Genomic DNA, 16,498 nt, shown 5'->3' on the forward strand with positions numbered 1-16,498 from the left:
ACTCGAATGAAGGGGTTCATTGCAGAATACCGACAATCTCTGACTTCAAGATTTAGTTATGTTATTGTCGCTACTAAAAAGTCCAGGGATATTGATTCCAAGATACCATAACAGAACTTATAGGGTTTTTGCAAGCAGATGAGGAAATCCTGAAGAAAACGAAACAAGTATCATCGAACAAGCATTGCAAGCATTGGCTTTCTTAAAGGAAAAAGATGATAAGTGTGCTTGCATCAAAGAAGCTGCAGACGAGGATGAGGAAGAGAAAGAATCGAGAAGGAAATTGAGGTCACCAAGTTGTTGTTATCTCCACCTAAAGATTAACATCTTCCACAACATCTCTTGGAGTGATAAATCATGTTTAAAGGGGGTACTAGAAGATAACTAGCATGAAAAGAATTTAATGTATGAATGCAGGTAAGATTTTAAACATGAATACGGAAATGAAAAAGGTCAATAATTGAATTATGACACATGTACTAGACTAAGTACATGTTAGAAGAACTCCTATAAATACTTGGGTATTACCGTCATTTTATGTAAGCAGAGTTGAAGAGAAGGAAGAACACTTTCCTCTACTTGTCTTCAAGAGAATTATTGATGATTGCCCGTTCCTCCCATATTTCCGTTACTTAGCGCATATTCATGTTGAAAAGATCCTTATTCTTTATTATAGAAAAACAAGTGAAAAAAGGCATCACAGTCCTTCAGGAACAGATTGCTATTTATTGTCTACAGTGTTAAAAAGGGAAGTACAGAATTCTTAGTTCTTTTCTGCTTTTCCTTTCATCTCTTTTTTTCTTTTTTGTTTTTTTTTTTTGGGGGGGGGGGGATTGCGGAATGCTTCTACTGTTAGCACTGATCCAACCGAAGATTATGTAAACAATGCCATTCATCTACATAGTTACATTTTTTATTTTTTATTTTGAAACTGATCTGCAGAGTTACATTAAGTGAGTATAAAGAATCACAAATCATCATTGATTGCTAAAAGCTCACACGTTAATAAATATTAAATTACACTACAAAGAGCAAGAGTTTCATGAAGTTCCCAAATGGGAGAATCAGATCAATAATGGAGAAAACCAGACCTGTTCAGCTATACTTGCTGCTTCAGCATATGCATCCTGAATGTTCTCTGCAAGTCTATGAAGAAATATATTTGATATTCCCCCAGCTGCGACAATAAAAGGGCCAGTTGCTAAAGTTATAAGGGCAATTTGCCAGCAATTGACAAATCCAATAACAAGGCCACTGAAAAAAGTAGCCATGTTATGAATATAATTCCCAACCTGTCATAGCACAGTTAAGATAAAGGTGAGAAGCCATTGTCAAAGTCAAGCAAAGAAGATAAAGAAGGCTGAACATACTTTTTCACTAAGAGCAGATTGAATAAGTAGCACATCACTCAAAACTTGGCTCACAATGTCTCCATTGTTTCCATAGGTATCAAAAAAAACTCATATCTTGATTTAGTAATACTTGAACATATCTTGATCTGATCACCGCAGTCTGCCGTTCTCCGGTAAGAATCCAACATGATACCTCTATCAGAAAGAAATTAATTAAAACAAATGATAAGAGAAACTTTAAATGGACAATAATAAAACTTGAGCAATTTTAGCTTACCAATCCAACCAGCAACAAAAACACCCCCAGCAATATATAGGATGATCAAGGCAAGCTGTGAAAAATGTGATCTTTGTTAGGTAACGTGACTGTTAAAAAAATTCTTGGTTAAATATCACAAACAATTATAACAAAGACCAAGAGAAAAAAATTTCAAAATAACTATCATCATCAAGTGTGGCTTGCAAGTACAACAAATCACCCTCTCTTTTACCATCTTTCTGGGGGCTTTTGGAAAGAAGTACTCTCTCTCTCCATCTTCATTTTCCATTTGATGGTCAGGTACCAAATGCCAACGAGTAGAGCTCTTACATGACTAGATCAACAGGAAGTCAGGAACCAACTACACTAAAGAAACATACCTCTCCTTCTTTTTCTGCTTCTTTTTTTTATAACATTAAGACTATCATTTGAAGATCTTCAAAGAATTTGGGCACCAATTACATGCAATAAAATCTAATGGGCAAGATTGATTCAACTACAGATCTCTAAGGAATGCAAATAAATTTGTAAACATACAGATTGCTAAAACGTTAAATGGAAAACCATTAATGCAAAAGATTCTCATGTTAGTCGATAAAAATAACATTACCTATTTGAAAAATAAAAATAGTGATTCCTTGTACACCTTTTTGTAGTTTCCAAATGTATTTTATCTTTTAGAAAAATCAATCAAGATATACACCAAGTTGGGGTCAATGAACATGTCCAAGATGCTTAGGTCGCTTTGCTCACAGAATTAGATGAGTTGATCCTTGTACTTTTTTAAAGATGGTGGTGTTCGAGTCATCTTGTGCACACCTCAATTATTTGTGAATGAGATAATACTGATTGATGAGACGTGTAATGGAGTTAATGCTAAGTTAGATGTGTGGAGACAAACTTTGGAGAGTTTCGGTTGTGTGATAAAAAAGGTACCATCGAAACTCAAAGGTAAGCTCAGTTGAGCGGACTCTTCACTTTTGATGCCGCACCCATGTCAGATTCTCCAAAAATACACGACTTTTGACAAATTCGACACGTACCCGTTGACATTTTTAAAGAGTCCGAGCAACATAGAAGGTAAGTTCTACATAATGGTGATTTGACCGGCATTGTTGTATGGAGTGGAGTGTTAGCCAAACAAAAATTCCCATGTCTAGAAGATGCATGTTGTAGAGATGAGGATGTTGAGGTGGATTTGTGGTCATACTAGGAGTGATAAGATTAGAAATGAGGATATTCAGGATAAGTTAGGAGGGGCCTCCGTGATGGAAAAGATGAGGGAAGCGCAACTTAAATAGTTTGGACATATGAAGAGGAGAGACGCAGCAGTGAGTAGGTGCAATAGGTTGGTTATAAAGGGTACGAGGAGAGACAAAGGTAGGCCAAGGAAGTATTGGGGAGAGGTGATAAGACAAGATATGACGCAACTTCATGTCACTGAAGACATGACCTTAAATAGGAAGGTGTGGAGGACACGTATTAAGATAGCTGGTTAGTAGGTCGTGTAGTGTTGTCTTGCTTAAAGGGCTTGGTGTTCGCCATTGTACTAGTTGTATTATTGTAGTTCTTGTTTTTGATATTTAGCATTGTTTATTTTTATTTTCAATAACTTATCCTAGTATATTGTTTATTGGGTTTCGATTATCATATTATTTTGTTGTTGTCTTTGCTACCTTCGGGTAGACTTTGCACCATTTCCTTGTAACTCACTATATTTCTGTCATCGTCTCCTTCTTCACTTGAGCCGAGGGTCTCTCAAAAACAACTTCTCTACCTCCCGGTAGTGATAAGGACCACGTACATTCTACCCTCCCCAGACCCCACTTGTGGGATTTCACTGGGAATGTTGTGGTTGTTGTATGTTAACTCCCATCACCCACAAAGGCTTAGGCATATGAGAAAAAATCACCTAGTATTTTTCTCCTCAGTTGGAATTTATACTAGAGACCTCATGGTTCTACTCCAGCTTCATTGACCATTAGGACGCACCCTTGGCTATGTTGACCTACTTCAAACCACGCCATTCTTTTGGACAGAGAGTATCTCCCTAGTCGATGTTATTATAATTCCATGGTGTGTTATTTGGTTTTATACAGTTCAATAAGAGAAGTACTTCACCATTAGTCCGACCTGTCTCTAAAAAAATCTACTTCAGCAAAAACAATACCTCCCAATTTACCAAACTTCTCCTTTCCAAGAAAATGCACATGGGCATTTATAGACAGAGATGCACATGTTACTCTTATTTTGACAAGCCAGAGATGAAGATGTCACGTACAAAGGGATTCCTTTGAGAGATGCAAATTCGGTTACTTTAGTTGACTTTTGCAGTTACTAATAACAAAATCACATGAGAAAGCTCAAATTCATCCGTTTCCAAAGGATTTAATGAAACTCTACAGCACACTAACTTTTTGAAAATGATTGGCACACCAAAGCTCAGTCCAGGAATACTATTAGGAACTTGATGCCCCACATTCATCTTTTTGCAAGATCCAATGGTTGTCCATCCTTCTTTCTGTATATATTTAAAAGTTTGAAATGCAACAAAAACACAATGCCTTTTAGATTAATGCACATAACATGAAGTGAAACACTTCCAACCTAGAATTGGCTCGTTTTCGTCAAACTCTCAAGATTAAATCCAGAGGCAAATGTCTTCTGTGGCCTGCTGCAACATAAAAAAGTAAATTCTAGGAAATGTGGGAATGGACAAAAGAGTGGTTTATGCTAAACAAGGTCACTCTTTACCAGCCAGGTGTGGAAACCGTATGGAAGCTTATATCCATTCACAGGCATCTAATGGAGGATTTACAGTTACACAATGACTTGCTTTTAAAGTGGGATCAATAGCCTAACTTGAAAAGCCTGCTGATTTCAATAGCTTGAAAGGCCGAGTACTTAGCACCAAGACACCAACTAATCATATGCAACTCTTACAAACACAGAAGGGAAACTGATAAGAAACCTCAGCTGGAGTGCACTTACCAAGTCACAAAGCACAACCAACTACAACAATAACAGGCTGAAACTACTAATCACCTAATAAACCACCACCTGTAATTGAAAAGCACTAATTCAATATCTACCTGCTGCCTATTTCTCCACTATTGTCTTGCAGGAGTACGATTCGTGACAGAAGTCGGAGTCCGTCAAACATCAGCTTTCCAAATCAGATCACCTCTTACTAGCTATAATATACATCTCAATGATTAATTCCTGATAGATGATTAACACACTGACAACACTGGGGGAAGCAAATACAATAGCTAGTCAGCGTCCCTGATCCTCTAACACTATGTAACCTTTCTTCTATAACTCGGGGAAAAACATTTCCACTCTAATACAAAAAATAAAACATGTCTTTTCGCATTATTCATTAAACAACAATCACTAGGACAGTAAAGGCAACACACCACAAGTAATTCAGATTAAGACATTGCTACTGCAACAACAATTCAATGTTCATTTGCTTCATTTTTAACCCATTTCATTTCGCCATAATTTGAGGTTTTCTAACACTATCTGAACACACAAATCTCTAAAAAGAATAGCTACAGTCAATGAACAATTCAGCTCTAGTCACCTCAGTAAATCTATGGAACAAAAATTCTTTAAGAATACTACAAATAACAAAATCCAGCTGTAGCTTACCTCAGTGAACCGGTCAAATAGATCATCAGCGGATTCAGAACCATGACTAAGCAACTGAATAATCTTAGCAAAGTAATGCAAGTAAACCACCAAAGCAGTCCCATGTGCAGCTGCAGCAACTGATCCTAATATCATAAGCACCCAATCTAACCGGTCCGCACAAGCAAACAGCATCGAAAACGGTGCAGCTGTTGGCGGAGGTTCCATCTCCTCCGTATCAGCATCCATCTCCTCCTCTAACTCAACCTGCATAGCATCACCTCCTGTATCCGTATAAGGAGAAGGAGATTCCGGCGGCTCCGATACTTCCGACACCGGCGTTAACGGCTGTATATGCGGTGGGGACCACCCAAATAACCCCCTTTGTACCATCATTTTTCAACTACCTGTAAAATCAAAAACCCTTTTTTTACCCTATACCCTAAATCAACCGCACAATCCCCTTCAATGCCATCATAAAACCCTTAACCCTAAATCGGCATCGCAATTTAGGGTTTTTGAAGAAAAAAACACAGAGAAATTCGAATTCAGATCCAAAAAAATTTGAAAATTGAACTGAAAATTGGGAGTGTAAAAGCAGGAATTGAAACTTGAATTTAGTGGAAATAGCAGAAATGAGCTTAGAGAAAACTCAAAAGCTTGAGTCGTCAAAAATGGCGGAGAGAGAGTTGACTGGGTACAGAAAATCCCCTTTGTTGTGCGTTTTGTTTATATATGGAGGCTGAAAACGACGACGTATAAAGGAGACAACGGTCGTCGGAGTTTTTCAAGTTTTAAACGTAGAAGGGAAAAGTGGCTGTCTCTGTACAATTTTCAAGTTTTTGAAGTAAAATTATTCCACATTTGGATTTTAAAAAAATAAAAAATAGAACCTTATTATTAAAGGAATTTTATTTTATTTTTACTTGAATTTAAATCATTTGATTAAGACTCTAAAGGTATTTATTGTTCATCATAACATAGTCATTATTGGTAAAGTTAGGTTTAAAATATTACGATTGAATAGTTACTAAAAGAGCGAAAATAAAAGAGAGGTGAATGATATTTTGATTTTAAATTATTGAATTAACTTCTTACATAATGATATTGTGTTGGTATTTATTGTTTGTAGTAGTCTTTATTTGTAAAGTTAGGTTTAAAATATTATACTTGAATAGTTATATTATATATAAAAGCGAAAATAAAAGACTTGTAGGTACAAATTTCATCGAATAAAAGAGAGGTAAATGATACCTTGATTTAGAATGACTGAAATTAACTTCTTACATAATGGAATTGTGTTTTTTTTGTTATTTATATTTCTTAGGAGAGATGTATTACTCAAGGTTGGATCAATAATTATAATATTCATTCATCTTATTTTAGTATTTTGGTTGAAGAACATAAATTTATATGTAAAAAATTATTGAAATTATGAATAACTTTAAAGATATAATCAGTTTAATGCTTAAAAAAAATTAAATACAAAATCCACAATAGTTAAAATTTGGATACAATCTCTAATGCCTTTCATGATTGTGGGTCTGGACTCGATTTTTTTTTCAATTTCGAGAATCAACCCAACGGAAAAATTCGTAGTCCAGTGACTCATAGCATCCCTCTCGCCCAAATAAATGTAATGGGATGAATCAAATCAATAAGGATTTTTGATTGATTCAAGGCGCAGCAAAACAAAATTCAATCAAGGAAAGAGGGCTTACTTTTCTTGAGGCTGATTCATCCTATTCAAATTAGCTATGCTAATGGACGAGGAAAAGTTTTTAGATGTGAACCCCCAAGAGATGAGCAAGAACCCCCAATTGCTCAGGGGTCGCACTCTGTCCCGCTTGATAAAAAATATGCTTTTGTGTTTTAAGGAATAACTTCATACTTCTAAAATCACAATTCATATATCAATATTATCAAACAAACGAAATATATTTAAAAAGATTATATTTGAATCGCAATATTATTAGTAATCGGTAATTCTTTATCACTCTTATAGTTTTTTTAAAATAATACATTTACTTTCACTGTCACAAGATAGAAATAAAATTGTCTAACACATCATTCTCTTTAAATTTTACTTATAAAAATTACACTAAATATATTATTATATAACGTTATAGTCATTATTGTCTAATGAAATTCTTTTTTTTATTCTATAGTGAGTATCTATAGAAGAAAAAAAAGTAGTACTAATATATAAAGAAGAAAGTTTGATAAGTCTTTTTCTTTTCTTTTTTCATGGGTGGGTGCAAGTGGTAGATGCACATGATTTGATTAATGTATTGTGTGCTTTGTTGTGTTGTGTCCAGCGCAAATGTAAAAGACTATGTTCCCTCTAAAGTAATCAATGCCCTTTTTCGTCTTTTTATTAGCTTTTGGTTAAAAGTCGTCTTTGACAGCATCGAATGTTTACGTCAAACAAATAAATATTTTACATAATATTTGTTTTATTTTATTAAATTACTATAACATGATAAATTAGTACTCTCTTCGTCCCATTTTACGTGGTATTTTTTGGATTTCGAGATTCAAACATGTCTATCTTTGACCGTAAGTTTTTTTATAAATCTTTTAAATATTTTGAATTATTTATTATTGTGACTTATAGTACTTTTTACGTAGTTTACAAATATATAAATTTCATTTCAAAAAAATTGAAGATTCCATGCGTAAATTCCTGATCAAACTTAAACTATTTAACTCTCGAAAAATGAAAAGTGTCACATAAATTGGGACAGAAGGAGTGTTAAGTAGTTACTTTTAAAAACTATAACAAGATAGCAGCAATGTTATCAAAATAATTTTTAGAAAATAGTTTATGATTGACTAATTCATTTGGTGATTTTCTTTTTTAAGTATTTAATAAATAAATTATATTTGACTAAGTGACTTTTAAAATGTTTTTCAGTTTTTGACGATTGTGTTACGAAGAAAAAGTTAATTTAAAGGTTCATTGTATGATTAGTTTATATAAACAGAAAAATAGTTTTCAATTTTATATCAAAGACTTCAATATTACTAAGGTCTTAATCAATATAAATATAGTTAAACAAAAAAGGGAACAATATTGGCTAGATCAATATTATTGTGTGGTGCAGAGTATTGGTCAGTAAAAAATATTGACGTTCAAAAGATGAAGACAACATGGATGAGGGTGCACATATAGAAGTGTTGGCATACTACAACACATGAGATTAAAAACGAAGTTATACGAGGTAAGATCGAAATGAGGAGGAGGAAATGTAAGAGGTTGGTTGTAACCAGAGTTAGAAAAGATAGAAAAGACCAAAAACGACAATGAGTAGACATGACATGAAACAACTTCAATACTGAGAAAATGAACCTAAATAGGAAGATTTGGAGATCAAGAATTAGGATAGAGCTAGTAAGTAGTTGAGCACTCTCGTACTCGTAGTCTCTAAAAAAATTAATTGGATTACTTTGTGTTGCCTCAATTCCTTTGTATCTTGCTTTTTTTTAAATCGTCATATCATTTTTACAATTTTGTTTCAAAAACTTTTCTTTTGATCAGAGGGTCTATCGAAAGCAACTTCTTTACCCTACAAGATCTACGTACATCTTACTTTCCACAAACTCCACTTATGAAATTACATTACATATATTATTGGGTAGACATATGGCTTAAATTAATGACAGATAATTTGATAATTATAATTTGTTTTATATGAATAAGACCTGAAAGAACTTTTTTTTTTTCTCTTAATTTGTAGCTTATCCCAACATCAAATAAATTATTCGTGATGTTGCTCAAAAGCATCTTTTATTTTTGGACAGATACTTCAAATCTCCAAATGTGTATTTTTTTAAATTTCACAAAAGCTTAGCCAAACAAGCAATAAAATATTGGTCAAAATTGCAATACTTTTGAATATAGTTTACAAGAAATAACTAAGAAAAAGGACACATAATTAGGACTTTGCCTTTTCTCCTCCTTAATGTTTTTTGGTTAGTTTATGAATGAGTTTTTTTCAAATTTGATGAGCTTCTTCTAACATACATAGTGATATTTAACTTTAATAGTGGCAACAATTTTAGTACATGGATACAAGAATCGTTCGATTCACGATATTCTACACACTTCTGGGTGAAAATACATTACATGTACCACACTAGCACACATTTTTTCTATAACAGGCCTGTACACCCCTGGACTATTCCATCGGGTACCAACTACATTACATACCTGGGAAGAATCCCCTAGTTTTTCTTTTTCGATGACTCTGGTGTTTGAGACAGCTTGTACGCACCTCAACATTTTCAGTGGATATTTGCCACCTCCGAATAGCATAGGTACTAGGTAACTCTGAACCTTCAAGGCTAAGGCAACCAACATACAGAAGCACTGATTTCCAAAAATTGCCATATCTGTTGATACCGGTAAGAGGAAAGAAAGAAGGGAGTTAGCAGGATCCATAAGTGGTTATTGATGGTCACATCTGCTAGACTTGATTGACATGTCTTTGATCGATTTCATGAGGAACTTTTCAAGTTCTTTTGCAGCTGGCCCCGGTCTTAGGACACTAGGATCACCCCATTCATCACAAGGATCACTGAACCAATTTGAGCTACCTAAACACCACCCTCCTGGTGAGACCATACCGTGACCACGGTGAAGAATGTGTGCATCAATCATGTCCAATAAGGGAGAATCCGCTGATACGTTTCCAACAAATGCAACCTCCCTTTTAAGTATTCTATCAGAATTTGGAGCTCTGAAGTCTGAAGGATCTCGAGCAGTGTTGTCCGAGTTAATGAATCGCAAGTTGGAGTTAATGACAGCATCTGAAAACTCCATAGTATTGCAAGCAAGAGTCTGAAAATATCCTTTATGAGACGATCTAGTGTTCGTGAAGTATAGCAGGAGCAATCTTGGAAAATTTTCCCATCCCTGGATCGAGTACTCAACAAACTTCCTGTTTAGAATTACATGTTGAGAACCTGACAAATCAAGCAAGATCTCAGAATCCAAACAAATTATCAGAAAACATTTTAGCCTTGACTAAAGGCATGAAAAATGAAGGAAAGAAGAAATCATCTGGCAAGAAACTTACCCATAAAAAGTTTAAAAGCACTAGGAAGTACCCGTTTTCGGTCACCCACAAACATTTTTCCTCTTAAGAGAATATAGAGTCTAGAGTCAACGATAACTTCCAGAGCCTTTTGATATCTGAAAACAAAGATCAAACAAAAGCAACTTTTATAATTGTAAAACAACATGTTACCTTTCTCAAAAAAATAAAAATAATTGTAAACAACTACTAATTTGAAGGAGCAGAAGGAATGATGTTACTTACTCCTCTGGGCTGATGTTCTTATTATATTCTATGAAATTCAAATTCCTCGGAACAAAAGAGAGGATGTGGAGAAAATCTGCAACAAATGTTACACTTAGTGCATCAGCTCAAATATATGTTACATCTAGGAAGAGTAAAGAGCAAAGTGAGCCTTTCTAGACGAACGAAGAGGACAGCGGAAATTCATGTAATCAAATACATTGTGAAGAACATTCTGTGGAAATCTATCTTCGGCGTTTAAGTAGAGGTCGGAACGATTAACCCATTTTTCCTCCCGGAATGGTTGATCTTAATGAAACAAAGGGTCATAGCTTTGGATCTCCAAGTTCACTGTTGCACCTTCACCATTCAATCAAGTGTTTATGGTTGATGTGGTTTTTCGACCTTTTTTTTTTTGAGATTCTGATGTAATTTTTCTACTCTTCGCTGCTTATCATAGTGTTTAGGCATCATATCGGTGTTGTTCATGAACTCGAGCCAACTTTGAAGTAAAAAAGCTGAAGTTCAGAGAACTAGGAGGACCTCAGTTTAAAGTTCAATAAGAACTTTGGAAAGGAGAACAAAAGAACAATGAATCCCCAAGCATGAGATAGTGGTTGGCTTCTAAGAGATAAAACTTCACGAGTTCCAATCCACACCCCATGAGAAAGGCCGAAACCAGAATAAAATAAACTATGCGTAAATTTTCATTTTCCTCTGAATATTGTTAAGAGTTAAAATAAGTTAGAGGAATTTCAAAGAAAAAAACAAGTTTGAGGAATTAGACTTTGACTAGTTTATTATAAAATGACAAGAAAGTATCAATGATCCTAAAAAGCTACTGGCTCTCTATGTAATCAAGAATATGCAGACAGACTAATGACTATATTAGGACAAGATTAATGGCATGTTAACACTTGAGGCACCTTGCTTAGTGATGGGACCAGTAGAGGACTCTTCCGTTCACTAGGATCAGCACTCTACTCTTCTTCTTTGTTGCAGGTATACATTATTGTAACTAACTTTAGCCTGGTATTGAGGCCCACGCTTGAGTTATGGTGAGCAACTTACTCCATCCTTAGTTGTGGCTAGTGCTAGTAAATTAGCTTCACTTTTCCATATGCAAATGATGCAAAATGCTGAATATGGTATATAGCAGCAAATTATCAGCCTTACAGCAATTACCACTAGACAAAAATGGATGTGTGGATGCCTTACAAACAACAACAAGAACAACCATGCGTCAACCCTAGGCAAGTCAGGGTCGGCTATATGAATCATCACCAGTGACGGAGCCAGAAATTTTATTAAGGATGTCCAAGGATAATGGTGTGCCACTGTCAAAATAAAATAAAAAAATATTGTGTTATTTGGGGTTCGAACCCAAAACTCCTTCATTCAAATGGACACCCATTATCACTACACCAAAGGCATAGCTTTTGTCAAGGGTGTCCAACTTTAAATATATATCCTTTAAATGTAGAATTTGACATATATCCAACGTAATTTTCTGACGAAGGGTGTCCAATTGGACACCTTCGGGTGGCTGTGGCTACGCCACTTATCATCACTAACCATGTTGCTCCAAATGGAATATACCTTAATGGGATAGATTTTTTTTCCGTTCTTTTTTGAGAAAGAGATATGGTATACTTCTCTTTTTTCATGTACTCCCTTGAACTTTTTCCATTACGCTCCCTTTGAGATCAATAAATGCAACTCAACCTTACATGAAATCCACAACCTTGACAGTCAACTATTCTTCATCTATTAGAAATAGTTATATACTTAATGGTGTCTATGCTTCTTCTATTTGCATTTGGTTCACTCCCTTGAAGTACAACTAATGAGTTTGAGAGCAGTCACCGCATACAAGAAATGCACTACTTACTTAATGGCATCCTTGGCCTTTGAATTTTTCTTTTGATAAAGATGGTATTTCGCCAGCTTGTGTGCACTTCTACTATTCCAATAGGTACTTGCTAATTGCTATCTCCTACCAGTATAGCTATTAACTCTGTGTACCAAGACTTAGGCAGGTGGAAAGAAAGAAATCACCGAGTATTTTTTTGTCTGAGCTAGAATTGATAATTGGTCTCCTATGGCTTTAATCTCATTTCATGATCACTAGGCCACACTTACTTTAGATTCAATGCTCATTAGGAGTATTTTTATTCTGATCAGAGACTTGTATGCCCGTGTCGAAGTAGTGGGAGATCTACAAAACCTCCAATTTGCCTTAAAAGTCATAATATTTAGTAGTGGATTGAAACAAGACTGAATATCGAGCAAATGAATAAGGATAATTCATATAGCCTAACCCAACTAAATTCAGATCAAGGCTTTAGTAGATTGATTGATATTATTCCCTTGAAAGACATTATAAAATCAGATGGATTCAACAAGCTTGACAGTCTTTACATGAACTTCAAAATGCTCATGAAATTTGCTAACCCATGCTCTGTCCAGAGACGGAGGTATGTAGGGTCAAGGGATTCATTTGAACCCCTTTCGGCAAAAAATTAGTGTTTATACATGGTTAAAAATTATATTTTTATGTATATATATATATATATATATATATATATATATATATACTAAATGTTGAACTCCTTTGACTTCTTAGTTCTTAGTGTGTTACTTCTTTAGTAAAAATCTTGACTCTGCCACTGGCTCTGCCTAATCAAGCTTACAACAAATAACTTATTTGAACTTGAGCAAGTTCCAATTCAGCTCAAAAATCTCCAAACCAAACAGTAGAAAGACCACCCCCCTTTGGAACTGTTAGATGACTATTGTTTCTCAGCAGCTTCAATAAAAATCACTACTTTCAGCTTAAACTATATAAACCAGACTAAACCCAATCTTAACAAAATCAATAGAAAGCAACAAAAAAAGAAAAAGTAACTCACCATCTTGTGGAACGAGGGGATAATCAGAGGCATCAAGATTAACAAACCAATCCCAATCCATTTTCCACTTCAACAAAACAGCAGCACCATGAAGCACCAAACCCAAAGGAGAAGACCCTTCTTCATTAACAGCATCAGCTTTCTCAATAACATTCACATTTTCAGCTGCAACAAACACATCAACAGAACCCACTTTCAAAGCAAGCTGAAGTCTCTGTTTTGGTGAAGCAAATTGATCAAGATGAAGCAAATAGTAGTTTCTTGGATGATACACTGCTTGAAGTAACCTAAAGATTCTTGATCCATCATTTTTAGTACCAGTAATGAAGTATGCTATTCTTGGTGGTGGTGAAAAGGGGTTTGAGAAAGTGGGGTTGTGAGGAAAATGAGTTTGAGTATGTGTATGGCTATGGAAATGGTGAAGTGGGAGGAGGAGACAAAAGAGGAAAATTAGGGGAAGTGAAAAGAGGAGGATTTGTTTGAGAAAGAGAGACATGAGAATTGGGGATTTTTTGTGTGGAAATGTAGTATGCTTGATTTGGGTAACCAATTTAGGGGTGGAGGTGGGGGGGGTGGGGTAGGGGGTGGGGTGGACATTGACAAAGATTTTGAAAGCTCAAAATGTCCACAAAGGGGGTCTTCATTGGTTCAAAGATAGGTATGACAATTATTTCATAGGTAGTTTTGTTTTGTTGGACAAAAAAAATCACTTGGTATTCGATATTCTGACTTGCAGATCGATTTTAGTTTTAAATTTGTGTTTTAAAATTTTATATTGGGGATGAAAGGCTTTCTAATTGATATTTCGATGCTGATTTTGGAGCTCAATCAAATTTGGAGTCGAGTATTCTAAAAGTTTTAGATTGAGGACTAAAGCATTTTTAAATTGGTATTCAGTATTCACCTAGGAGTTCAATTACATCTGAATTCATATTTAAAAGTTTCATATTAGGAATAAAGTGTTTTCTATCAAAGTACGATTTCATTTAAGACTCAAATACAATAAATTTCATCCAGAATGAAAGATTACTTACCAATTCACCACAATCGTTATTATTGAACAAAGACATTACTCACCAACTGGAGCAAAACTTGCCCTTCCATTACATGTTCCGCCAAACTTACTACTTTAGTAGACTTTTATATTTATACTTTAAAAATATTATATATATATAACAAAAAAAATCTTAAAACACACCACTTTAAAACTCAATAACTTTATAAGAAACTATAATCTTAAACACACCACTTTAAATCTTTGGCAAAGTAACTTCACTATATTTTGTATTAATAAAATAATAGATATCATTTACATAGAATCGGATCGTTTAGGTATGGTTATTAATTATTAATGTATCAACTTGTGGATAGTACTTTATTTTATTTTATTTTATTTTATATTATATTATATATCCTACTGATTTGGTTCAACAAATATGAATGCAAGTTGCAAGTAACAAAACATACTTTACTTGGTTGATTTTTAGCGTATTGTCGAACTATGTTCAATTTCAAAGTGCTTTGTTAATTTTCTTTTGAAGGTATATGGTCATTTAAGGAGTAATATATTAAATTCTCCACTTGAAGTTACTTATATTTGTTTTATATTATATTCATAAATAAAGTCATTTCAAATTAAATTAAATTAATTAACTATAATAATAATATATTCAGTATAATGAAATGTGCTAGGTCTAAGAAAGGTGGTATGTATGTAGTTTTAATTTACTCCTACCTTGTGAAGGTAGAAATGTTATTTTCGATAGACATTCAACTCAAGTAAGTGTTAAAATGAAGTATGGAAAAAAAAAAAGCGAAGAAGTCATGTTGAAAATAAGAAGAGAACAAGTAGCAAGTAGCAACAACAAATAATTAATACTCGATGATAAATGAAGCAATAGAAACAACTGATATTAATAAGGGAACTAGACCACACTTGAATATCTACTAATGTTCTAGCTAGCTTAATATAATCGTCGACCTTCATGTCGTGCTATCTAGGATCATGTCGTGTTTAATCACCTCTGCCCAAAACTTCTTCGAATTACTTCAACCTTCCTTATATCCACTATAGTCATTATCTCACACCTCTTTGTTGGGGTATTTGCGCATTTTCTCTTCACATACTTGAATCAATTCAATCTCGCCTCCCTCATCTTGTCCACCACAGGGATTGACTAGAATTGTAGAAAGAAGTTGGGAGAAAGATCCTAGTGTGGTGGCCATCGCTACCTAATCTCAGATAACTTTGTTCCTAATCCTATCTCTCTTAGTATGCCATGCATCCATTTCAGTATTCATACTTCAACTACGTTTAATATCTTTTGGTGAATTCTTGATTGGGCAAAACTTTACCCCGTATAAATAGTTGATCTGACCATGCACCACTTTATGATATTCACCTTTTAAGGCTTGGTGACACATACTTATCACACAAGATACCAAACCATTTCATCTGGCCCGCTCCAATACAAGTGCAACAACATCGTCAACCTCCAATACTAAATTAACGCAAAAGATCATTTCATAAATAAACCTCTGCTCAAATATGACTTCATAATGTTAACCTCCTTTGTTGTTCATGGTGTCATGTTTATCTCCCTTATTTTAATTTTTTATAACAATTATTCGGACCTGTTTATTACTTAGATAAAAAATTATAATTTGCCTATTGGTCTTTTACTATATATAAACTATAGTGTTACGAAGTTAAACTTAAGAAATATTTATAGAGTAACTTTCACAAATAACCACTATAATAAACTTAATTATGTTTCATAGCTATAGTTTGCATATTTACGGGTTATACCTACAGTTTAAGTTGTCTCGTTTGTATAATTCGTGGATTTGTATAATTCACGGGTACATTTGTATAATTCAATTATTTTTGTATAAACTTGAAATAACGAATTTATACAATTACAAACATCAGAAGTGTAAACAGTTATACAAAATATATTATACAAATTCTGAATTATACAAAAGTTATACAAATTATATTATACAAATTCCGAATTATACAAAAGTTATACAAAT

The 16,498-nt window shown here is 34.2% G+C and overlaps 3 protein-coding genes across 3 annotated transcripts in view; 1 reads left to right on the top strand and 2 right to left on the bottom strand.

Annotated features, from left to right (window-relative positions):
* Window positions 1-5,776, bottom strand: part of LOC125818536 (ABC transporter B family member 6-like) — a 12,023-nt gene extending 6,247 nt beyond the window's left edge. Inside the window, 5 exon segments of the mRNA XM_049498021.1 lie at window positions 1,092-1,292; window positions 1,371-1,457; window positions 1,459-1,547; window positions 1,630-1,684; window positions 5,269-5,776. Of these exon segments, the coding sequence (XP_049353978.1) occupies window positions 1,092-1,292; window positions 1,371-1,457; window positions 1,459-1,547; window positions 1,630-1,684; window positions 5,269-5,643 (807 nt within the window). The 5' untranslated portion in view covers window positions 5,644-5,776.
* Window positions 1-16,498, top strand: part of LOC125818561 (histone H4) — a 400,968-nt gene that overhangs the window by 120,748 nt on the left and 263,722 nt on the right. The gene's annotated exons all lie outside the window — the stretch shown is intronic.
* Window positions 9,280-13,968, bottom strand: LOC125818549 (beta-glucuronosyltransferase GlcAT14B-like). Its single transcript, XM_049498037.1, has 4 exons — window positions 13,463-13,968; window positions 10,572-10,647; window positions 10,329-10,444; window positions 9,280-10,215 (listed from the first exon to the last, which is right to left on the bottom strand). Exons 1-4 carry the CDS (start codon window positions 13,956-13,958, stop codon window positions 9,698-9,700), a joined length of 1,206 nt encoding a protein of 401 aa, XP_049353994.1. The 5' UTR covers window positions 13,959-13,968; the 3' UTR covers window positions 9,280-9,697.

The sequence above is a fragment of the Solanum verrucosum genome, unplaced genomic scaffold (assembly GCF_900185275.1).
Source record: "Solanum verrucosum unplaced genomic scaffold, falcon-dt-bn FXZP01000252.1, whole genome shotgun sequence".
In the NCBI taxonomy this organism is placed as follows: Eukaryota; Viridiplantae; Streptophyta; class Magnoliopsida; order Solanales; family Solanaceae; genus Solanum; species Solanum verrucosum.